The sequence below is a fragment of the Theobroma cacao genome, chromosome 1 (assembly GCF_053813885.1).
Source record: "Theobroma cacao isolate CCN51 chromosome 1, ASM5381388v1, whole genome shotgun sequence".
Lineage (NCBI taxonomy): Eukaryota > Viridiplantae > Streptophyta > Magnoliopsida > Malvales > Malvaceae > Theobroma > Theobroma cacao.
This window is the reverse complement of record NC_142639.1, coordinates 11568293-11594533: the sequence shown is the minus strand read 5'-3', so window position 1 is coordinate 11594533 and position 26241 is coordinate 11568293. Positions and strand designations below refer to the sequence as shown.

At 33.4% G+C, this 26241-nt stretch overlaps 2 protein-coding genes and 1 pseudogene across 12 annotated transcripts in view; all 3 read right to left on the bottom strand.

The window, feature by feature from the left end:
• The window catches only part of LOC148764528 (cellulose synthase-like protein H1), a 29742-nt gene extending 10044 nt beyond the window's left edge, over window positions 1–19698 (bottom strand). For 2 of the 9 annotated variants that reach the window (XM_088804429.1, XM_088804432.1), the window contains exons 1-8: window positions 19378–19698; window positions 18961–19285; window positions 18629–18754; window positions 18353–18469; window positions 18050–18265; window positions 17470–17584; window positions 15844–16019; window positions 15212–15562 (exon numbers count right to left, since the gene is read on the bottom strand). In XM_088804429.1, coding sequence (XP_088660555.1) covers window positions 15212–15562; window positions 15844–16019; window positions 17470–17584; window positions 18050–18265; window positions 18353–18469; window positions 18629–18754; window positions 18961–19285; window positions 19378–19637 — 1686 coding nt within the window. In that variant the 5' untranslated portion in view covers window positions 19638–19698. Of the gene's footprint in view, window positions 1–2805; window positions 3489–8654; window positions 14556–15155; window positions 15563–15843; window positions 16020–17469; window positions 17585–18049; window positions 18266–18352; window positions 18470–18628; window positions 18755–18960; window positions 19286–19377 lie in introns of those variants that run through there. The other 7 variants (XM_088804415.1, XM_088804416.1, XM_088804411.1 and 4 more) reach the window with 7 other exon arrangements.
• LOC148764529 (uncharacterized) lies at window positions 1886–2602 on the bottom strand (annotated as a pseudogene).
• Window positions 19699–21669: 1971 nt separating the features above from the next.
• On the bottom strand, window positions 21670–25779 carry LOC18612302 (cellulose synthase-like protein H1). Of its 3 annotated transcripts, none has more exons than XM_018113928.2 (9): window positions 25469–25779; window positions 25058–25385; window positions 24706–24831; window positions 24348–24467; window positions 24041–24253; window positions 23814–23949; window positions 23413–23591; window positions 22962–23312; window positions 21670–22335 (listed from the first exon to the last, which is right to left on the bottom strand). In XM_018113928.2, the coding sequence occupies exons 1-9, from the start codon at window positions 25723–25725 to the stop codon at window positions 21802–21804; spliced, it is 2244 nt and encodes a 747-aa protein (XP_017969417.2). In that variant the 5' UTR covers window positions 25726–25779; the 3' UTR covers window positions 21670–21801. The 3 variants fall into 3 exon arrangements, with proteins under 3 accessions (XP_017969417.2, XP_088664953.1, XP_017969419.2); XM_088808827.1 differs by having other exon boundaries at window positions 23413–23579; XM_018113930.2 differs by lacking the exon at window positions 24041–24253.
• Window positions 25780–26241: the final 462 nt, after the last annotated feature.

The window sequence follows — 26241 nt, the reverse complement described above, 5'->3', positions numbered from 1 at the left end:
GTAATCAAAATATCACCTAGACAAGTGACACCATAATCACGATGGCAAATCCACTTGATTGAGAGAAGATACGGCACTACTTTTGTTTCTACTCAAGCCCATGTACACCACAAAAGGAGGAAGAACCCAAGCCACCCAAACATTTGGCCTCCAATGGTCTCCACACAATTGCACTTGAACTTTCAACAAGGTATGAATTTTTAACTACTCTCTGTGCTAGCAGAGTGGACAACAATCATTCTTTTTTTAACACACACTATAGGCCATATCACTTTAGAGAAATTCATCAAAAGATTTTTCTCTCGACCACAAAAGGTGGTTAGAGAATTTTTTGTTGTTTTTCACAACTAGGTTTTCATAGTCATATGTGAGACGTAGTTAAAGGTGATATTTATACTTAAGTTAAACAACTCCCATAATTGCAACTAAGGGTCAAATATTATAACCCATTATAATATTGGCCAATCACTTAATTGAACCCTTGTAATTTAGCCATTGGAAATTAAAATCAAATTAATTTCCATTTGTCATGTTCGCAATTAAGGGTCTGATTTTATAACTATTTATAATATTGACCTTACATTTAATTAAACTATTTTAATTAAGTCTTTAGAAGTTAAGACCTAGAGGATGATTTAAGTTCAACTTAAATCATCACACTCTCAATTTAATTCATAGTACAACTTTTATGTGTGATCCATTACGTTCTTAATAAGTTGGTAATGGAATTAAATTATAATATTAATCAATAATTCAATTCCATAGATTAAGATTAGTATCTAGTAACGCATCATGGCCACCTAATTGTTAAGAGAGTCAAAAGATTCTTTGACAATCTTTCAATATATAGTTTATCAGTGTAATTCATTCTCTCATCATATTTTTCAGAGTTGATAAGAGCATGGTGCAGTGTCTACTTTTATTGACCTTCATATTCATTCTTGTAATTAGATCATTAGCTTTATAAAGACTTATGAAACTCTTTTCATAATCTCCAAGTCATTTTGACCAAAGACTTCTATAAGCTAATGTCAACCAAGAATTAATAGGATATGTCCTCTAAAAACACCCGAGATTATGATTTCTATCTTGATCACTCATTTGCCTTCACATGCTTCATACTATACCCAAAAGTATCCTATTTTGGCATCCTTGGTTAGGCACCTGTAAGGATGAAATTAAACATAGTATTCCACACATAAGATAACCTGGTGTCTTAAGTTTAGAGAGTATTTACACAACTGATACATGAGAAGTATTGTATAGACACTTGAGTGTATTACCAAATGCACTTCTCATGGTAGGTCATGTCCAGCGAACTTGCTCTCTTAGGTAAACACCTATACTCTAGTTCTAAAAATCTCTATACTTCAACTTATGAGATTGGTTACTTACTTTTTACTAAGAAATATAGAATGTACCAATATCTAGGCATTATTAATGTCCAGTCTCAATGATACATCGACCAAGAACATTTAGAGGTTATGCTTTGATACATAAGAATCTCATAACTGCAACTTATTATAGTTCCCTTGTAAGGCATATTAATCTCATGGATTTCATCCAATTAAACTTATAACCATTATAATTAATGTTTTATTGATGAAGGAAAACTTCTAATTATTCAACATGAATGATATTATGGCATGATTTGAATCAAGCCTTAATCAATCCCAATTGGCTACAAGGCTCATCCCAACATCTCTCACTAGCATAAAGCCAATTACTATCTCATCATATGTAGATCCAATCCATTTAGTAATCGTGTCTCCATGTAGACTCGTTTGTGCCCTTTAAAGTGGTTAATTGCTTTTATCTATCTTTGTGATGTCCATATATCACATCATGTCATATTACTATATTGAGTTTAGTTAGCCAGCAAGATTTAGACGAAGCATCCCATTATTTGTCTTTATTGATATTCTCTCCTGACATATGCATACGTGCTTTCTAGATCCAGTTTTAGATCGTTTTGTAAGATTTCTACACAAACTTGATCAAATTCAAAATCAAATTTACTTAGAAAAATATGGACTCAAAGCCTAGCCATCGTAGAATGCAATTAGACTATGCCTTTTGCTGTTCCTTCTTGCAAGATAGTCTTGTGATCAATTTCTTGAAAAATAACCACAAGTTCATTATAATATGTTGATAATGGTTGACCATTTTGTTTGGTAGAGAAAGATCTCTAGTTTAATTAAAAAAAAAGGTCTTGTTTGATCCATTATAAAAGGTTTTTGATATTGCTTCTTATATGTCCTTGGCTGTGGGAAGACGAATAAATCACTGCATTAGCAATGGACTTATTAAGTCAATAAGCTAATTTTTTCACTTTGTGATCTTTAGTAATCTATGTTCCAAGATTAGGATCTTCGGGTGTAGGTTTTTTTCCTTATCCGGTGAGATATCTAGCTTTGTTGTGGGTGCTAATATGCATATCCGTGAGTTGAGACCATAATGAGTAATTTGTCTCATATAGTGTGATATTTGTAGGAAACATAGAATTATATTGGTGGACAATAATTGGTAATGGGTTGCATGGTACGGTTGGAACAATGGAATTGCTTAGTACGGTTGGAATGATGAAATTGGTTTCTACCATGTAGTTTTAGATGAACAGAAGAAAAAAAAATTGTAATGGTGATTTTTCAAGTACAAGCTTAGAACTGTTTTGATACCATGTAGAAAATATTCAAGATCTAAGCATATAACTAAATTGCTTGATGATAAAATAAAGAATTACATAGGGGGTTATTTATAATAGCCAACTAGACTTAAACTTACTTGGTGTGCAAGTAGAGTAAATAGCAAATAAGAAAGTATTCTAACCTTTAACTTCATTGGAGTACAAGTACAGTAAAAAGAAAATACTAAAATATTCTCCTTAAAATATTCATAGAATTAACAATTACAACTCATGTTGACAATTAATTTCAATACATAAAGGTACTTTTAGATAATTGTACAAAAAGCAATGCCAAAGTGGCTGACTTGCATAATGTGGACAATGGAATTCCATATTTCCCTTTGCCAAATAACCCTCTCACCAATGGCCAAAAATTTAGCACCACCCACACACTACATGCGATCTCTCCTAGCCCTGATCCATCTCCACCACGAGCCAATGGTTGCAACCCAAGTAGCCATATAGCCAGTGCTATCAAATGCACTAGCAACAAAGCTGTGATGGGTATAAAAATTGGAGATTCATCGAAGCTAAACCTTCCTACTTTCTCAACATCATTTTCATCATTAGAAACAGATTGGGTTTTCGGTGTTATTTCGAAGACAGTTTCACTAAATCCTAAAAGCTTGACAAACATACCTAAACATGCAAATAACATGGAAGAAACTGCATGTATTCTTTCCATTCTTTGATGATTCCACCATGCTTGAATTGATTCACCATATTGAAGATATTGAGATAATGAGTGTAGGTTGGAAATCAAGCTAAAGGAAACGGGAATATAAAAAAACGGTTCATGCACCTACATGGACACAAACATAAACAGATCTTAGTTATTACAATAGAAAACTTAGCTTACATGTAAGAAAAATAATCTGTTGCTTAATTCAGTGAGTAACTTTATATATTAGTACTGATTTTCTTATATGTACCAAAAAAGAAAAAGAAAAAGAAGAAACTAGTGTTAAAAGTAGTATGATTATGAAATATACAAAAATTACAAATCATAGCTATTTAATTAGGTGGATTTGGTAAATACCATTTCTATTTCCACCATGTTCATTCTCGGTCAAGGCTTTGATACGTTTTTTTTTTTTTGCAAAAAATGAATAGAAAGGAAAAAATAAAAACTAAAAACAAATTAAAACAAATAACAAAAAGTAACAAGTAAAACAGTAAATTTCACTTAAATCCTAAAGTTTTGGATATAATTAAGATTGAATCCAATAATTTGAAAATTGGACAACCTTGTTCAAAAAAATCAAATTGACAAGTCTAATAACTTTTGTCATTAAACTACAATCAAAGTGGTGGTTCTTGTAAAGAAAGTGTAATCAAGTGGATATAACATGATATCCATAATAACCTTCATTTGTTAAGAAAAAAAAAAAGTTTGTTTATGTTTATAAAAGCAAATCAAAATCACAAGTAAAAGAGGAGATCTTTTCATCAAATTTCTCAAGAATTTTGATTTGATCTTCAGCCTCTTTCAGAAGTTGTTTAGGTATATGCTTACTTCTGTTCTATTTAGTTGGAATTTAAGGAAATAAGAGGTGAAAAGGTAAGGTTTTGCTTAGGTGATGAGATTTTAAGATATAAATTTTAGCTTTTGACACCAAAAAAGAAAAAAAAAAAGACACCCTAGCATACAACTTCTGGCTTTGTTTTTCTTATAAAGAGGCTTAAATTGAATGTACACTAGAATGAGAAAGGAATTAAAATATTGATATAAAGAAAATACAAATAAAGAATAATAAGCATCAGTGTTAAATAAATACATACAATCATGCAAAGTAATATCCTAATCAACAATAACACAAACTAAATGCATATAAGAAAATAACATTTAAATGCTTGGAACCACTGATCAAGAATATCAAGTAAACAACACAATCAAGGATATCAAGTGTTAGTGTAAATGAGTTTTTGATGGAATTCAAAGAATCGATAAAATTGACTTCAAGGTGAGCCTTGTCAATAGACGTTACTTTCAAGACTTATTTTGCCTCCATCATTCAGTATGCAAAAGGAAATAATATGAACCGCCTTAGGGATACAATGAAAGTAACATCTAACTTCATCTTGCACTTTACAAGAATAGACCACTAGATACACCCGAGGGTTTGCAAAGTTGTTCTGCCTTAGAACCTACTTTCTATAACATGTAGATTATAAGAAATTCGGACGCTTTTTATAGTTGATGGGAGCCAAAGTGTTCATGTTAATTTTCAGAACTCAACACTTCTTTTGCTTTTGATTTTTCTACTTTTGTTTTGTTTTTGTTTTGATGTGTCAAAATGGTTGTCAGCAAGTCTTTTATGTAGGCTTACAAGTATCTCTTCTTCAAAGATATAAACCTTTCATTAAGGCACCTCTTTATCTAAAAGACATATTGCATTAAAACATAACTTTTGGATAAAATGATGTTTTAATAATTGCCTTTTGAAATTACAACCATTCATTTATAAGACATAATATGAATAGATAACTTTTCATTTGAAGAGACAATCTTTCATTTTGAAAATACATCAACAATCCTTCACCATTTTCAAAATTTCAAAATACCAACAACTTTGAGAATCTTGTCATAAATGAAGGTATCCTGCAGATTTAAACCTTCACTTAGTGAGTATGGTTGGTTTTAGTTTGAATTGAGTGGTTGACCAAGTATTGAATCATCGATTCTTCATTTCACTAGTTTGGCCACTAAACACACACAAGCTTCCTTGCTCGCTTTGTATCTAGTTTTTCCAACACTCTTTATAGCCTTGTGTTTTGTATCCATTCATGAGTGCTTGTCAAAGTTAAGCCTTCAACTCTTAGAAATGGCCATACTTCCACTCACATAGGTAACCCCCATCGGAACTATCCACGTAATTATAATACTTCAACGTATACATGTTATGGGTATATTAAAAACTTTTGTTCAACCGTACATTACACATTATGAGAGCCAAGCACCATACACATTAGGATGGAAAATATAAATTTGTGCTTACAATCACCATATGGTAGAATGGTCAGTACCCAAGACTTGTAGGTTAGCTATAAGAGTCGATGCGAGCTCTTACTATTGGAGATTTAGTTGATAAGCTTGAGACCTATCCCTCTTAAGGTATTTATCATCAAATCCTTTTTCAAATCTCTGGTAAATGGATCCACTAAGTTTTCAAAGAACTCACATAACTTATAATGACTATAACATCACTAATTTTTTGTCTTACAATGTTATGTTGAAGTCCAATATATTGACCATTTCCATTGTATGCTTGATTATATGCCTTTGATACCGTTGCTTCATTGTCACAATGTATTAAGATCGATGCCATTGGTTTAGGCCATAACTGAATTTCATAAAGTAAATCTCTCAACCATTATGCTTCTTGGGTGGTAGATGTTATAAATTCAACTGCCATGGTTGAGCATGCTTGACAAGATTATTTCTTAAAACCTTAAGAAATAACACCCCAACCAATTGTAAAAATCCAACCAGTTATAGAAGTATGATTTGTTCTATTTAAGTTCCAACTAGCATCTGTATACCTTTCTAAAATCGAAGGAAAACCTTAATAACAAATGCCATAATTCATTATACTTTTTAAGTTCTTAATAACTCTACGAACAACATACCAATGTTCTTTACTTGATTACTTGTAAGCTAGATTAGCATCCTAATCGCAAAAGCAATGTCCGGCCTTGTAAACACCATAGCATACATTAGGCATCCAATCACCCTTACATATTCATTTTATACTATTGACTTATCTTTATTAAGTACTAGCTTTAGATTAGAATCATAAGCCATAGACATTAGCATACAATCTGACTTACCATACTTCATTACAATCTTTTTAATGTAATGAGCTTAAGACAATGTTAGGTCATTATTGTCTCTCATTATTCTTATACCTAGAATAATATCTGCCACACCCATATCTTTCATGTCAAAATTCTTTGACAATAACCATTTTTTGTACTTCACTTGTTTCAAATTAGTGCCAAAAATTAGCATATCATCCACATATAGACAAATGATGACACCTTCAGCATTATGGAACTTATTAAAGACACATTTGTTAGATTGATTAATTTTGTAGCCATTAGCTAGCACAACCTCATCAAACTTTTGATGCCATTATTTAGGTACTTGTTTTCATCAATACAAGGACTTTACAAGCCTACACACTTTCCTTTCTTGACTAAAAAAGACAAACCCTTCAAGTTGTTCCATATAAATCACTTCATCTAATTCACCATTTAGGAATGTCATTTTAACATTCATTTGGTGAATTACCATATTATGTATAGATGCAAGTGCTATAAACACTCTAATTATGGTTTTTTTTGCTACCGGTGCATATGTATCAAAATATTCAACACTTTTTTTTTGTTTAAAGCGCGTGACCACTGGTCTCACTTTAAACTTATTTACGGTTCCATCAACTTTCATTTTCTTTTTGAAAATCCATTTACAGCCTATTGGCTTGAAACCCCGATGGAAGGCTTGCCAATTTCCAAGTTTATTTCCCATTATCAAGTCCATCTCATTTGTACTGCTTCTCTCCAAAATGAAGCATCTCGAGACCTTATTGCCTCCTCATACGTTTGAGGATCACCTTCATCTTTCATCTTCTATATTAAACAGTAAGGTAAGTATTTGTATGTTTTTTCTTTTGTACCTTTTACTAAGTATATGAAGAAATTGGATCCATATCTCTTTGATTTTCTAATAATTTTACTTCTTTAAAGCTCAATAGTTTCCTCACCATTTTTTAAAAGTTTATTACTTTCCGTTACTAGTTCTTTGGGTCTTGGAATTGAATTGAACCTTATTTCATCAAAAATAATGTCCTTTGATTCTATAACTGTATTTAAGGAATATGAATTATTGGGCTCTATCACCATGAAACAATATGCTTTACTATGTTCAGCATATCTTATAAATATGCATTCAATTCCTGTTTCATCCAATTTCCTTTTCTTTGGTACTGGAACTCTTACTATGACTTGACATCTCCAAACTCTTAAATAATTAAGGTCTAGCTTTCTTCCTTTTCCATAGCTCATAAGGAGTAGTTTTACTCCTTTTGTTTGGGATTTCATTTAGTATATGGCAAGCTGTTAATAAAGCTTTACCTCAAAATCCTTTTCTAAATCCAAATTAGAAAGCAAATCATTGACCATTTCTGTAAGAACTTGATTTTTACATTCCACTATACCATTTTGTTATGGTGCAAATGGAGCAGTAATCTTATGAATAATACTAGTGAACTCGAAATACTTGAGATCATAATATTTACTTCCTCTATCACTTCGTAAACATTTGATAAGCAATTCACAATGCAATTCAATTTCATTTTTATAGATTCTAAATTTCTCCATTACTTCATCTTTAGCATGCAGTAAGTAAACATAGTAATATCTACATAAGTTATTTATAAATGTTACGAAGTATTTCTTTCCACCAATAGATGAAGTACTATGCATGTCACAAACATCAGAATGTATTAATGCAAGTAATTTGGAGTTTTTTTTACCTAAGGAAATGAGCTTATTATGATTTTAGTAACCACGCATGTCCTGCATGTATCATTGTTTACATCAATATTGGGTATTAACTCTAATTTAGTCATATCATGCATTCTTTTATAATAAACATGACCTAATCTGTTATCCTATAATTTAGACAAAGTTGTTTTACTATCATAAACATTGAATGAGGCATCAATATAAGTAGAATTGGAAATATTCTTATTAATATTAAGCTTAAACATGTTTGCACAAAAAATCCACTTCCCACATATTGTCCATCTTTTGTAATGATGAACTTATCCGTCTCAAATACTAATTTGAAGCTATACTTATTCAACAAACCACCCAGCACAAGATTCTTTCTAACTTTCGCTACATAATAAACATTGTTTAGTACAAGTATTTTTACAGAAATAAGCATAAGTTCCGCAGTGCCTTTTCTTTTCACTTGTGTAGTGAAGGAATTTCCCACGTATAACACAATTCCTTCATTAACTGCTTCCAAGTTCTTGAAGAAACTCTTGTCTTTACATCCATGCTTAGTTGTACCAATATCAATCCACCATGCTCCATTATCTTAGAGAAGATTGATCTCGAAAACCATAGCCTTGTTAATGTTTACACTTTGTGTCTTGTTTTTCAAAAGCTTACGTTCCACCTTGACGTGTCTAACTTTGCTACAATAGAAACATGACCCCTTTTTGTTTCTTTTGATCTTATGACTTTTGTTATTCATACCAATAGAATGTTTTTTTTTGCTGCGCGAGATCGACTTGTTTGATGGTTTATGTTCCATCACATGGACTTTCGAAATCTTAAGTCTTTTTTAATTAGAACCTTTTTCTTTGTCATCTCGCTTGACTTTTTCTTGTTTGTGATAATCTTCTTCTATTCGAAGATGATTACTGAGGTTCTCGAGAGACACTTCCTATTTTTTATGTTATATAGTTTTTTTAGTATCTCTCTATGAGGGGAATAGGTTATCAATTATAGAAAATACTATAATAGCTTCATTCATTTTAGGATCATATTGCTTAAAGCTATTTAGAATGCATTCAAGCTCATGTAATTACTCCATAACAAAATGATTATCAACCATTTTGTAGTTATTGAAACAATTACCCTGAAATTTCTTGCTACTTGCATCTTCGGCCATGTATCTTGCTTCCAATTTGCCCCAAAGTAGTTTTGCATTAGCTTCATTCTAGTACGATCGAACAATGCATCCAACATTCCATTAAGAATGTGTCCCCTACGTATGTAGTTATCATTATCCCATTTTTTCCTTAAACGAGTTTGATTCATGGATTCTCCATCACCATTTTCATTCGGTTTTGGTGTATTTAGAACATAAGCAACCTTAAGAGATGTAAGGAGGAGACGCATCTTTTCTACCTTTGAATAAAATTTCTTCCATCAAAGCAGTCTAGTTTGACAATGTTGGTAGCCATATCTTTAAGTGAAGTTATTTTAAATCTAATAACACGAAAACAAATCTTAAAATTGTTGGTGTAAATGGGTTTTAGATGGAATTCAAAGAACCAGCAAAATTGACTTCAAGGCGAGCTTTTTCAATAGACGCTATCTTTAAGACTTATTTCGCCCCTATCACTTGATATGCAAAAAGGAATAATGTGAATAGCCTTAGGGATACAATGAAGCCAACGTCTAACTTTGTCTTGCACTTTATGAGAGTAGACTGCTAGATACACCCGAAGGTTTGCAAAGTTGTTCGATTTTAGAGCCTACTTTCTACAACAAGTAAATTATACGAAATTTGGACACTTTTTATAATTGATGGGAACTTAAGTGTTTATGTTAACTTTTAGAACACAACACTTCTCTCACTCTTGATTTTTTTTCTTTTCTTTTGTTTTTGTTTTTATGTGTCAAAATGATTAACTGCAAGTCCTTTATATGGGCTTGCTAGTATATCTTCTTCAAGGACATAACTCTGTCATCAAGGCACCTTTTTGTTTAAAAGATATCTTCGCATTAAGACACAACTTTTAGATAAAGGGATGCTTCAATAATTACTTTTTGAAAGTACAATCGTTCATTCATAAGATATAGTATGAAAAGATAACTTTTTATTTGAAAGGACAATATTTCTGTGAGATCTGTCAAGCTCGATTAAAAGACGGTATTATACCGAGTGGTACAACTAAGTTAAATCAAGTCTTGAACTAGTTCAAATAGAAATTTTAAGAGGAATTTGAAAATTTTGAAACCTACATAATGGCTTAGAATAGTGATTTGGAGTTCAAGATCCAGTTTGGAGTCCATCAGAAAAATTGACCGATTAGGGATAAAACGGTCATTTTACCATTTGATGATAAAATGGAGATTTTTAACCAAGATTTGATCACATTTGATCAAGAATAATTATATGAAATATAATTATGATTATTGGAGTATAAAATGATGTTTAGCAGTGAAAAATTATGATTCTCGATATTTTTGGAGCACAAGGGTAAAATGATAATTTTGTCACTAGAGGACTAAACGAGAATTTTTATAAAACGATTTTTGCCCCATTTGGTTAATATTGATCAATATTAGTGTTATTTGAGGTTGAAAGGTAGAAATAATATAATTTCGGTACATTTTGGAGTATAGGGGTAAAATCGTAATTTTTCCACTTCGAGGGTAAATCGATAAATTTTTCCCCCCAACACTTGTCAAGACCAAGGGATTTTAATTGTGGTAGGATTGGATAAATACCAGAATATTTGTGGTGAAAAATTAAGAAGAAAAAGTCAAAAAGTTAAAAAAAAATTAGGCCAATAAGCATGTGACACGTGGCATGCTTGATTATTTTATTAATTTTTATAGAAATCAGCCCATTAAATCCCCAATTCTCTCACCATATTTGGTCTAGGCAACTAGCAACAAGAACAAAGGAAGAACAAAGGGAAAAATAAAAACACTTAGGTGGAAATTTAAAGAAAAAGTGAAAAAATCAAGGAAACAAGTTAGGTAAGTTAGAATTTCTTTAATTCTCCTTGATACCTAGCTTACCCATGCTTTTGTTCTTGATTTTCATGGTTGAATATTGAGTTATCATGATGAATTCAATTCTGAAAAATGGGTATGGAAGAGGAATTGTTGTTGGAATAATTTGATTTTAGACTATGTTAGTGTTTAGGGATAGTTAAGCATGGTTATGAACAAAAACACAAAAGAAATATTCAATTTCTCTAGGGTTCCTTGTTGGTTGAACCATCAGGGCTGAATATCAATGGGGGATTGTTTTTATTTCAAGAAAAATGGCTTGAAAAATGATGAATTAAGGTGAAACGGTTATGTAGAAAAAATTTCGGTGCTAGTGCACCAAATGACCGAATTTTTCTATAAGGAACTGTGAGGGTTCTAATGCTGAATTTGGCTTTATTTAAATAGTATGTGGTAAATTAAGGTATTAGAGGAGAAATGGATTAATTTGGAGGTGATTTGGACACAATCGCCAATTAATCGGTGATCGGTCAAATTTAATCGATACCGCGATTAAGCGGTAATCGGACATATTTTTGTATTTACATATCAAGCGTTAGTAATTTAAATTAGTTTATATCAATTTAGGGACAATATAGTAAATTCCTTGATTTTGTTATTTGTCAAGGTAGTGAGACGTCTGAAAAAGGCAAAAGAATTACGCCAGAGGACTATTAGTCCGAGTGGACCCGAAATCCAGATTTTTGATATCGGTGAGTGGACTTGCATTTCAAACTTGTTTTGGGGAATATGAAAGATTCTATCCAACTTGTCTTAGAAAATGTACCTTGGGAACAAGCTTTTGTTAAATGGTTTGATGTTGTGATATGTGATTGCTATGGATTCATGCATTATTGCAATATGATGATATATATATATATATGTGTGTGTGTGTGTGTGTGTGTGTGTGTGTGTGTGTGTTGTGCATGATGAATGATATTGTGTATAATGATTGTAACCGTGTGTGTGCACGATGTGGGAAGAATTAAGTTGGTATAAGAGCAAAAGGTTTTACCCGATCCCTGGGAACTTTAACTCGTGAACAGGGGTGAAGCGTGGCTCTTCGCCTAGGGGCTTATAGAGGAAAGGGCTACCCAAAAAGGTGGAGCCGCCCTATGAGTGCTCTGATAGGTACCATTTGTCGCCTCCGTAGTGAAGGAGTTGAGTGGTATGTCCCTCTTTAGTGACAAACTTGGTATCAGAGCTCCATTTTATGGTGGCGTGAGAGGTGGATGACGATAGTGCCCGTGTGCACGATGTGGGGGGATGTACACGATGGCATTGATTGTGCACAATGTGGGGGGATGCACACGATGGTGCCGACTATGTGCAAGATGTGGGGGGATGTACATGAGTCGGGTGTGATTATGATGATATTGATGTTTGTCTATCTAATTATGCATATCTAGACTTATGAAATGAAAGCTCATGAATGTGATATATGGTTGACATATATGTGAAATTTGATACTTTGCACTTTGAGAATTTTCATGAGTTTTATGTTGATTTTTTTGGTTTAGTAGGGTGGCCTTTTTGTTGAGTGAAGAAAAACTTTTCTCTTGTTGCTCTGATTCGCTGCAGCAAGAAACTCTCAGGTTTGAGGGCCTTCACCAGAACTGGTTCTCGCTACAGCGAGAAACTTTCTGTCCATTTTGCTAACTTGTGGATTTTTGCCATATTTCTCATTTCTTTGGTATCATAGTTGAGCATGGATTTTTGTAAAGTGATTTACTCATGTGGGGTTTACATGAGGGGTTTAAAGGAATTAAAACAATTGCATGGTTTTGAGAAAATGAATGCATCATGATTTCGATAAACATTCCTTATGGTATGCTTGTTCCCTTTTTGTTCACTCACTGAGTATTATACTCACGTTTTATTAAAAAATTCATGTTTTCAGATCAGGTGACTGTTGGACCCTAGATCGAGGAGTCCCCGTAGTGCATCTCCTAAGTATGTGTCTGGCATTCAAAAATAATCTCTTTTATTGTAAATGTCTCCGCTGAAAGTCATGGATCCTTTTGTATTGTGAATACAATCTAACAATGTGAATATGTGTATGCAATGTAAATTGCTAAATACATGACTGGTATAGTGCATGTATATTATTATCGATAATGCCATTGTGTTTTGGCTATGTTCACACCCGAAAAAATGTGTGTGTGTGTATGCATAATATGATAAATTTGTTAAGCAAAGGTAAATGGATAGGCTTGCTTGGGCTTAGTGAGCTATACTCATTGAGCTCATGCACCAGTCATGGCCCGAAAAAATTGGGTCAAATCTTAAATCTAATAACACGAAAACAAATCTTAAAATTGTTGGTGTAAATGGGTTTTAGATGGAATTCAAAGAACCAACAAAATTGACTTCAAGGCGAGCTTTTTCAATTGACGCTATCTTTAAGACTTATTTTGCCCCTATCACTTGATATGCAAAAAGGAATAATGTGAATAGCCTTAGGGATACAATGAAGCCAACGTCTAACTTTATCTTGCACTTTATGAGAGTAGACTGCTAGATACATTCGAGGGTTTGCAGAGTTGTTCGATTTTAAAGCCTACTTTCTACAACAAGTAAATTATAAGGAATTTGGACACTTTTTATAATTGATGGGAACTTAAGTGTTTATGTTAACTTTTAGAACACAACACTTCTCTCACTCTTGATTTTTTTTTTGTTTTGTTTTTGTTTTTATGTGTCAAAATGATTAACTGCAAGTCCTCTATATGAGCTTGCTAGTATATCTTCTTCAAGGACATAACTCTGTCATCAAGGCACCTTTTTGTTTAAAAGATATCTTCGCATTATGACACAACTTTTAGATAAAAGGATGCTTCAATAATTACTTTTTGAAAGTATAATCATTCATTCATAAGATATAGTATGAAAAGATAACTTTTTATTTGAAAGGAAAATATTTCATTTTGAAAATACATCAACATCAAGTTGGAAAGACCACACCACAATTGTATTGTTAAGTATACTTGGAACCACAAATTTAAGATATCAAGCAAACAACACAAGATATCGAAGATTATGCTTGGAACCACAAATTTAATATATCAAGTAGACAACGCAAGATAATGAGCATTATTCTTGAAAAGACAATACTGTAAATTCAGGATATCAAGCATTATATCTTGAATCACAAACAACACAATAGATCAAGGATATCAAGTATTATGTCTAAAAAGATAACACCACAGATTAAAGATATCAAGCCTTCTACTTGGAACCATAGATCAAGGACAAGGAGATCAAGCAAACAACAAAACAGATCCAGGATTTCAAGCATTATGCTTAGAACCATAAATCAAGGATATCAAGCAAACAACACAACATATTAAGGATATCAAGCATTATGCTTGAAATCACATATCAATGATATAAAGCATGCAACACAACTGATCGGAGATATCAAGTATTATGCCTAAAAAAATAGCACCACAAATCAAGGAAATCAAGTATTATGTCCATAAATTCATATAAAAAATATCAAACAAACAACACAATAGATCAAGAATATCAAACATTATACTTGGAAAGAAAACATCACAGATCAATGATATTAAACATTTTGCTACTTTTCCTAGGCATTTCCCTTCAAATTGCACTTGCACTAATTAATAAAGATGATAAAACAATCAAAGGTGTTGTTTGCAATGATCAAAAAAATCTGAAAACGAGAAAAAACCCAACACAATTGAAGTCATGCACGAAGGTTTGGATTATGGATGATGAAGAATAAAATAGAATCGTGCAATCTGGTTTCAAAGAGCATGATTGTTGAGGGTTTTGGTGTTTAGGTTGTTGGTAAATTAGTAATTACCTAATTTCTGTTACTAGTCCTTTGTAGATTTGAGACGAATTGTTCAATTCCAAAACTAATGGATTTAATCTGAATTATATCCAAAACTTAAGCCCCCGGGTGACATTTAACCGAATAAAAACATGAACAAATGGAGCCTTAGTTAAGGGATTATGTTGTTCGCGTACCTTAGGCAAGAATTGAGAGTTGGTGGTGATGCAATAGGCGGATAGCATATTATAACAGAACTGAGGAATGGAGTGTGAAGCCCACATAACAATTTGCAGATAGGCTAAAGCCTGCCTAAAATGGAGCTTAGTGCTGAAGGCTGAAAGAATGGGAGAATGTTTGCTGAAGAGAACCTCAAGCAGGCCTGTACCCCATCTCTTCATTTGTGTCATTGAGACGGGTCCACCTGGAGGTGCACAGCCCATAAATGCCGGTGGACTGGGCATCAGCAAAACAGATTTCCAACCCATTGTATGGATCCTTAATCCTGTTAGAACATCTTCTGTTACAGATCCATACGTCAATCCCACCTGAAATTAGCCAAATTGAGATACAGTGATTTTCTATTTATCTTCAACTATGTAATTTTCTTTTAATAAATTACTCTTTCAGTCTCAATTCATGTAACAACAGATCACATTTTCAAAACATATTTGTTTCATGTTTAATGAAGGTAATATTAAATACAAAATAGTTCAAGTGCACATATTAATTGTTAACTGTTGTTTCTGTTGCGTTTTAGTAAGCTTGCCAAGCAATGAAAAACATTTATGAAAAAAGAAAAGAAGCAATTTTCCATGGCGTGAAATACCTCTATTCCCCAGCAAGTATTATTCTCGTAGCTACAATTAGCAACTCTGCATGCTGACCCAGTGATGCTTGAAATATCACATGGAAAATGTTTTTCTCCTGACCCAAACAGGATTTCAGCCACTGATTCGCTGAACTCGGTGGATTTTCCAAATCTTTCTTCCAATATTTTGCAATCTGTGCTTATCCAAAAAAAAAAAAAAAGTGATGGAAGGGTTACAAGATCCCTTGATAAATGAAATAGACATATATGAAATGGCATTCTTTTTTCTTTCCGTGAGTTTTATCTGATGCAAAGGTTATTTTAACGAGGCTCTTTTTGTACGAAATTAGAGTTGGCAAGGACTAGAATTTAAGTTGTTTATGTCTAATAAGAGTATGTCTCATTGTATCAATGTTTCTGGTGATTAATAAAATTTTTACCTGAATTATTCAAAAAAAAAAGTGATATGTCAGTATTTCTCTTTAAATTGAAAAAATAAAATTACTTTTTTGTCATTTAACTTTTTTAATTTTCTGTTTTTGTCATTCAAGTTAAAAAATAATATTTTGATCAAATGTCATTTTTCATTGTTCAATTGTTAGAGGATAACAAACTTCTCACATGACGTTTGATATCATCATCCACGTCAGCTATTTTGCCACGAGACCATGTCCACATCGTACAAAAAAAATACTTTTTTAAGAGAATTTTAAATTTTTTATTTTTTTATCACATGGTAAATCAGTTTACCTCAATTGAGAGGCCCACTATTCTCTAAGATTATAAACGTCGACCAAAATGTTATTCCAAAACAAAAAAAATATTTATAAAGTGATAAAAAATGTAAATACTCAACAAAAAATATTGAGAAAGAACCTTTACACCTATGTATACCATGAACAAGCTGCAAATTGGAAAATCACTGAGTTAATTGGTTTTTTTGTTTTTGTGGACTTTCATACTATCACATGGTCACAGTAAATTATGTGGGGTGAGTTTTCACTGGTTGTGTGTATGCAATCGGATAACACAGACTTGGGAAGGACTTGGCTGCCTGGAGGATGGGGAAATAAACTGTCATTGGGCAAGATATACAAGGGGGAGTTTTTGATCTGGGGAAAGACTGAGGTTGCGTTGGATGGTTTTTCTCTAAGGCAATTCACGGCTCGGGATGGGTTTCCTTATTATTCTGACAGCTTTTTGTCTCAAAGCAGATGAGAGGAGATTAGCTCAGAGGGGGGTCTCAAGCGGGAAACACCAAGGGGTTTTGTTTTGAGCTGCCCTGCTATGCAGGACGGTCTATTTTTTTGCTGCGACACTGCTGGGACTTTTTTTCTGCTGCTGAGTGTCCTGATGATTTGATATGTTAATTGGGATGTGTTACCGATGCGCAGGTGTATAAAGTAGTAGTAGTAGTAGTTTTGTGCAGTGTGATATATTTTGTAAATCACCCTTTTTGATGGTCCATGGTGGATTTTGAGTGAGTATGCCCAACTCTGAGATGGCTATATGGCTCAAAATTACCTTTTGTGTTGCTTTTTGAAGGAGAATCCTCTATTCTCCGATTACTAATACAAACTCACCTTTCCAAAAAAAAAAAAAAATGATTTACAAATTTTTATAGGTCTAAAAATATTTACTTACCTTTGATATCAAAATCATGATTTGGGGGTAATCCGTATATAGCTTTACGTCTGTGGAAACATCCAGTTCCAGCATAGGGAGGCCCTTGTATCCCAGCCATCCCGCCTACGAAAATCTACATTAAGCAACAGCCTTTATTTTGACTATAAATTAAGTAAATAGTAATGAAACTTGTTACAATACGTAATAATTTTGTGTGATTGCACACACACATATAATTTTATAATAAATCAATTAAACATAATTAATATAAAATTAGACTATCGTCGATGAATGACATATTGAATTCAGTAAAAATTTTAAAAAAAATCTAAATAACAAAATTTAAAAAAAAAGAACTAATATAAGATTGGATTATCGCTCCACATGTATAGTGGGATTAGAACTAGGGACTTAAAAGAGTTCTTAATATCCAATCCTCGTTACCATTGACAGAAGATAGAGATTCATATGCAATGAAGTCTTATTTCTACGTTAAAAAGAATGTCGTAAAATTCTTTTGATACCGGAATTCTTATCAGCGTTTTATATGTACCATGCAGGTGACGAAATTTATATAACTGATCAAATTCGTACTCACAGTGAAAGGAACTGTCATTCGGTTTCCAAAAGGATCGTCTTTCAAAGCATCGTAGAATATCTGAGGACATTGAACAAAGGCACATTCTTGTTCATCGTCGACGCCTACTAGTAAGCAAACGGCATGGAGAATGATCTTTGGATTGCTGGCAAACATGTCGCAGTCCACATTCAACATAAAGGGAGCATTGGTCATCACTCCTGAGACTCTGGTCTGCTTAATTGTCAAATCAAAGGAGAGTTATTGAATTTTATTACTAGAAGATTAATTGGTAATACAAATTTATATAATTAATTGACATACCAAAACATTCATGGCACCGGCTTTAAAATGATGTGGATGATTTGGACGTTTCTCTCTGGAAACGTAAACTAGATGAGGCAAACAACTTGAATGATCTTCCTTGTTTTCGAATATAACCTGTAGCAAAAATATTATTTGGTGAAAAATATCTAAAAGAACACAAACACTATTAGACTGTAAAAAGTGAATAAATTTCTTTTCTTTTCTTTTCTTTTCTTGTTTTTTGTTTGGGGGGGCGCGGCTGTTGGGAGGGGGTGATAAGGAATAAATTTCTACCTTGACAATACTTGGATGATTGTCACGCTCTATGTTCTTGAAGACCGCATATTCAGTGGAATGGGGACCCAGCGTCAACTTATGGACTGCATCTTCTATCTTTCGACAAAGATGCTCGTACTCATCCTTAAAAAAAAGTAAGAAATTTGGGTAAAGACAAATTCACCTTTGTACGTTAGTTGCAATTATCTGCCACAAACTTCTCTTTCCGTTTACCCCTATTTTGTTTTTTATATTGTATAGATAAAGTTGTTCAAAGTTGAAGATAATGAAAAATAAAATCGAAACAGATCAACCATTCATCCTATTGCTACTTTAATTAATTAGTTTACCTTCATCTTTTTCCATTCCAGTTCGAAACCTGATAAGCCATCAACAGGAGGCAGGGACTTGGCGGAGAAGTATTGAAAGGGGGCTCTGATTTGAATGCTATACTTCTTACAAAACGGAACCCAAAGCTTAGCAAACTTTGATGCTTCAACAAGAGAGTAGAAGGTGAGAGGGGAGCAACCATCGTCTGATACATAGCAAGCTAGCTTTTCAGCTGGATAATCCACTGCCAACAAAGAGAGAACAGTGTTTACTGTTACCAAGGGCGGTTCAAGCACGGGGTCTGCAGTCGTTACAAACATATCTATAGGGGGAAGCTCAAGTGACCTGTTGAGAAAAAATATGCTTTGAAATTATGACCAATTAAAACCCAAACTAAAGGCAGACAGTCAGAAAAATAACTTTCATATATGTATTACCGTGGCAAGAGATTTTCAGGGTATGTTTGGTACTCAACGGGATTCCATCTAGTGCTAAGGTTGAGAAGCCATAAAAAAGCAAACCATGACTCACATAGAAAGGCGAGGAGCCAAGTGAATCCTTGATTGCTGAGGGAACGGAGGCGATAAGCGAGGAGAGAGAGTAAAAGGCAGAAGACGGTGACATCCAAGGTTCGCCTGATCATGATGCCTTTACAAGAGACTCTTTCATACAAAGGGAGGGAGAGTGGTTTGGCCATTGGGACAGCAGAGAACTTGAGCGGTTTGGGTTTACTATTGACAGTGTTAGGATTTTGGTTTACATATATATATAAATATATATATATATATATAATAAAATTAAATAAAATATTTGATTCATTAATTGGTATATGATCTTTCTTATTTAAAGAGTAAGATTTAAGTTTCTATTCTCTCAATTCAAAAAATAAATATTTTGACATCTAAGATTATGGTTAATATGGAGAGTAGTATATGACATAAAAAGCCGTTAATGCATATATGCCTTTGTGTCTTTATGTGAAATGAACTTGTGAACAAATAATTACTTGACTTTCAAAAAAAATAATTACTTATCGCGTGTTTAACTGTTAACATAGTAGAAGTAGCAGTTAATGTTTTTGAGGAGTTGGGAACACTACATAAGTGCAACATTAATGGAGTATAAAAAATGAGAAAAGTTGCAGGAAATAATTTATTGTTTATTATTAATTCTATTATTATTATTATTATTATTATCGATGTGTGAATGAAATCTTCGTCACGGAAAAATTTTCTAAGACCATTCCAACTCTTTGGTGAAGTTTAAGAATTTTTCCTCACTTAAGAAATTTCTTGAGAAAGCTCGTCTCTACAAGCCTCCTAAGAAAATCCCATCGTCGAAGATTGTCACTCACAAACCAAATATATCTTATTAATGCGCATGATGCAACCATGAAATGATGATATAATTTTCCAATTTTAAATAATGGGAAAAACTTCGTATCGAAAAAATAATTCATAGATCATCCAAAAGCGTTAGTAAAGTTTAAAAGTTTTTTTCTCACCTAGGGAAATTCTTTAAAAAAACTCGTCTCTACAAGCTTCTCTTGAAAATCCCATCATCGAGGTTTTTATAGCCATTTGCAATTTAATTGAATCATACGCAATGCAAAATCAAAGATGATGCCAAATGAATGCATTTATAAATGTGATATTTGATCTAGAACTTTGTGGTTATATAATTGATATTTTGCTTTAGTTGAATACTTCTTTTAGTCTTATTAGATCTGAAAATATCTTTTGAACCAATGGAGTTTCGAAATATAAAATTAAGACTTTCCTAATACTTTGGTGAAAATCTTAATTAAATTTCTCACCTAGGTAATTCAACTTGGAAATGTGACTTTTCACATTCTAGAAGAGATTCGATCATTGGAAATTGGTTCAAAATAATTGAACTCGACTATTAAGTACTCTTTGTTCATCAAAGTTTTACTCATTGGGTTTTTCTTGATAAAATTTTTAATAAGACAATATTTTTCTTTCACTCAGATTTTTTCCCATGAGGTTTTTTCTAGTAAAGTTTTAACGAAGTATATTCTTAATATAGTGGACATTTAAGGGGGAGTATTATGAATATACGTTTGAATGTCTATTATGTTATAATTCAAGAAATTCATACCAAGTCAAATAGTGCAAAAGGTCAAAAGTGTAATCTAATATTTGATTATGGATATCTAGATTTCGATATAAATTAGATTGGGTTAAAATTAAAATTTAATTCATCCAAATCAAATCCCTTAAGCATTATGCTTATGTTGTAAATTCCATTTATATAAGGAGTTATTAACCTATAAATAAATCTCTCCTTTCATTTATAAATACACACTTACATAAGATTTTTTTACTCTCTCTAAATATTTTCTCTTATAATTGTTCTATCAAGTTGTATTTCATAATAATAAATTAATAATCAAACAAGAATAAAAAGAAACCCAAGCAAGATTGGGCGTCTACAGAATTGTGTATGGTGATGAGTGTAGATAACTTTGGATTAAATAAATATATACTTGTACAAGTTGATGAGAAGATCAGAGAAAAAGAAAAGGATATCAGTTTCTGCAGAGATTTACAGCACCTCTGCTCTGTTGTTTTTGTTCTGTTTAATGATCTGTTTCTGCAGAAAGTTTTAGACCTGGCTGTCTTCCTTTTAACTGACTTGCATTGCAAAGTTGAGTGCCAAAACAAGTGCAAGCCCTAGCACCTAGCGTCTCTATATCAGTTTCAAGATTAAGAAAATGTAATTTTATTTTCAAACAGCGTTTCCAACAATATAGAGGGGATAGATTTAACAAGCTTAATTTAAATAGAACAATGTAATTCGTTAACAATAACCGAATTCTACCCCAAGTCCCAAACTCTTCAAGTTCTACAAAAATGAACAAATAGTAATGCCAATGCAGCTGACTTGAGTATGGTTGAAAGTGGAATCCCATACTTTCCTCTCTCAAACAGTCCGTTCAGAAATGGCCAGAAGCATAACACGACCCACAGGCTACAAAAGACCTCCCCTAGCCCTACCCCGTGCATATCATGAACTGGCGTTGGCAACTTTGATGAAAGGCAAAGCAGAGAAATCAGGTGCACCAGCAAAAGCGTCGTGCCCGGCACGAAAACTGCAGACTCATTGAAGGTGAATTTAGTCACATCAGGGTCATCACCATCACAAGATTGATCCTTCTGAGTAACTTCAAAGACTGTTTCAGATATTCTCAAGAGTTTGAGAATGGCAGCAAACAGTCCAAACAAATACGCAGAGGTTGCTGTTATGCTTCCCATTCTCAGGTTATTCCACCAGGCTCGGATTGACAAGCCAGCCTTTAGGTACTCTCTTAGAGTGTGCAGGTTGTAAGTAACAAAAGTGGCAATAGGAATCCATATAGCTGGTTCTTCGACCTGAATTCAAAAATCTTTAGCCGTTAGATAAGGCCCATTTTTCCAGAATCACTATAATCCATCCGATCCAACAATAAGTACTTATTAGATTTAAAGAATCTGGTTTCCAAGCAAATACTTAGTCTGGTTTAGGTAGTAAAATGATACTACTCTGTGTTATCAACTACATACATACATGTTAGATTTTGCCTTGATCCAGAAATGTGAGTTGAAGGATCGAGGAGCAAAACTACAATTCTGCCCAAGTACATTTACCATAAAAAGGTAAATCATGTGTTTGGTTTCTAAGTTTTGGTTTGATTAGTGTTGTCTAGTAGGAAACATTGATAATTGTGGGACTTGAAAACTTAATCTAAATTTTGTTCAACAATACTTGTACTTTTGTACTTTAGCATTTTGTATTGAAATAAAACTAACATTCCTTAATTCATAATTCAGCAATAGGTCAGGCTGATAGTAAATTGGTAAGGTAAGGTGGGATTTGGTTCTTAACAATTTGATGCAGAGACAATAAAATATCACCTCGATCACTTGATTAGTAGACCAATACTACCTTGGAAGTTGGAAGCATATAAAGAAAGTAGCAGCAAATCAATGACAATGTTAGTTTACATGACTCTCCTCACCTTGGGCAAGAAATGTGAGTTTGCAAGGATGCAATATGCAGGCAGAGCGGCATAACAAAGCTGGGGAATTGAGCGTAGGCCCCAAAACAGAATCCAGAGGTAGGCTAAGCACATCCTGAATTGGAGCTTGGCAGTCAGAGTAGCAATTATGGGGCAATTTTTGCCAACGAGAATTTCCGCTAGACCTGTAGCCCATCTCTTCTGCTGAGCCATTGCTTCCGGGCCCCCAGATGGTGTACACCCCATAAAGCCCGGTAGCTCTGGCATGTGTAAAGCGGAGTTCCACCCTTTCGCATGAATCTTTAGACCAGTGAGGAGATCTTCTGCTGTGGCTCCATATATCCATCCGCACTGCAACCAGTGTATCATTGTTGAATGTTTACGCTCAAATGAAATTAATTACATTAGCATTTATCCCTCAATATTTATTTTGTAGGTTTCTGTTGCTGACCTTTGTGCCCCAGCTAGTACCATATTCATAGCTGCAACTAGCGACTTTGCATGCTGCCTCAAGAGAATTCGATAAATTGTTTGGAAAACCCTTCTTCCCTTTCAAAGCTTGCACTGCCGAGTTGATTAACTCCTCTGAATTTCCAAATTCTTTTAGCAATGTATCATCTACTGATTTTCCTACAAAAAAGGGATTAAATTTTTGAAATTGTAGAATCTTTAATATCATTGGTGCTACTTTCATGCCTCAGACGTTCGGGGAATATAGCACCTCCCTTTTTTATTTTTACCAAATTGAAAGAGACATATTTATGTAAAAGAGCTATTTAATTAATGTACCCAAAATTATAAATACTATTAGGAGCTAAATAATTAATAAAGGATAGAAAGATAATTTGATACCATTGATGGAAGTACAATTTCGAGCTTCATTTTCTCGATCACGTGGCCATACACCATATATGACCTTTCGTCTATGAAAACAACCTGTTCCCCCATAGAAAGGTCCTTGGATTCCAGCTGTTCCTCGGCACATATACTAAGAATTGCAACAAATTCAGTAAGTGAAATAAAAAGGGGAAAAGTGATTGCATTAATCGCAAGTTTACACGAAAAGAAGACTTAATTACTTGATAAAGCACAACAAACTGATTCCCATACGGATCATCCCTTAATCCATCATAAAAAACTTGAGGATACTGAACAAATGCAGTTTCTCTTTCATTTTTGGAGCCAAGAAGCTGACACATTGCATGACGAAAAACTTGTGGATTGTTCACAAACATATCGCAGTCGACGTTCAGAATGAAGGGAGCATTCGTCATCACTCCTGACACTCTAGTCTTTTTTTTTTTTTACAAAAAAATAACAAGTTGAAGATAATTTGTAAAAATAAATGTTTTTTTTTAACTTAGATCAAATTAGCTGTCAGCTTACCAGTACGTTCATGGCGCCCGCTTTGTAGTGATGTGGCTGCTTTGGCGCCTTCTCTCTGGATATGTAAACAAAGTTGGGCACCACCGCATTTGAATGAATTTCCTTGTTGTCCACTATAATCTGAAGTTAAAGGATACATTCACACCCTTTACAGCCCTTTTTGCCTTTTTGGGAAAGTATAAAGCTATCTTTATAAACCGTATAGATAAGTGAGAGACATTTTTAATATTTTAAATATTTTGATCTCTCATGAGCAACAAAAATTGTGATTTTACTTCTATGTGGCTATATATTAAGCCAATGACTAGAGATCCAATACTTAACTAAATGAGTTGCAATTGATAGCTTAAGGCATTACCTTGATTATAGTTGGATGGTTGCGGCGTTCAACATCACAGAAAACAGCAAAGTCGCCGGTTAGATCACATGGGACTGATTTCCTGGCTGCTTCCTCTATTTTCCGAGCAAGGACTTCATACTCGGCCTATACAAAAATTTAAATGACAATCATAAACAGAATCATTGCTGCTTCTCTACTTTCCTGTTTCATCCCATTGTCGTGATATTTTTTGCCCCACGGTAGTTTATATGGGATTGATATCCGCTAATTGTATGTGAAATACTGAACTCTCATTCTTTGATTTTGGCTGAGATGAAATAAAAAAAAAAAAAATTGCACACTCCAGCAGTGGCCTAGCTTCTTGTCTTACCTTCATCTTTAACCAATCTTGTTGGAACTCTAAATTACCGTCAGTACTTGAGGGTTCGGAATCACCAAAAAAGTATCTGAAGGGAGCTCGAACTTGAATTTTATACTTCTTACAAAATGGAACCCAAAGCTTAGCGAATTTTGATGCTTCCACCAGAGAGTAAAAGGTGAGAGGGGAACAGCCATCGTCCGAGACATAGCAAGCTAGCTTGTCTGCTGGATAATCAGCAGCCAATAGCGAGAGAACGGTATTTACGGCAATGATTGGCGGTTCTAGCACAGGGTCTGCAGTAGTAACAAACATGTCTACGTTGGGAAGCTCAGGAAACCTGAAAAATGTCGAGGATTTTTAATGTTTTAAATAAACAGGGTACAAAATTAAGGAAAATAAGTAATAGGATTAATTTCCTACCTTCTTTCGAGGTTTTCTGGGTATGTTTTGTATTCCACTGGACTCCATTTGCAGTTAACAACAAGAACCCAATTGAAGGTGAACCATAACTCGCATACCAAAGCAATAAACCAAGGGAGTCCATGATTATTGAGACAAAAGAGACGATAACCAAGGAGTGAGACTAGAAGGAACAATAGAGTAATATCCAAGGATCTTTGTATAGTGTTTTTGCGAGCAATTTTTTCATATAAAGGAACAAATAATTCATCGGCCATTTGGGCAGAGGCAAGAGTCTTCGACCACACCAACTGAGTGTGTACATATAAGAAAGTGTGTTTTGGTCTCTATATATAGCAAAGACTATTACAGTTAAATTAAATAACAAAATAATTAAGGATTAAAAATAAAATTATTTTATATTATGTTCTAATTACTTTAACGTCTATGTGAATTATTTATTTATTTATTATTTTTATCTGATGAAAGTACTCATATAAAGTTAATAGTAAATAGCACCAGTCATTTATGATTTTTATGTGATAATTTATTTTGAGAAAATTGTGAGAAATGGACCTCGTGATAAAGTGATTTAAAAAATAACCACTCATATAAAGTTATCTGTTTCTAGCCAAAAAGAAGCACGAATAGACTAAAATAAACATGAGTAGACCAAAATATCCTTAAAAACATCGTTTCAAATTAGAGTCCCGATATCTCCCTCCCACTAGAGAGAAAATAGAAAAAAATAAAAATAAATGCTCAATTGTTTGAGCTAGGTCATCTTTTTCTCT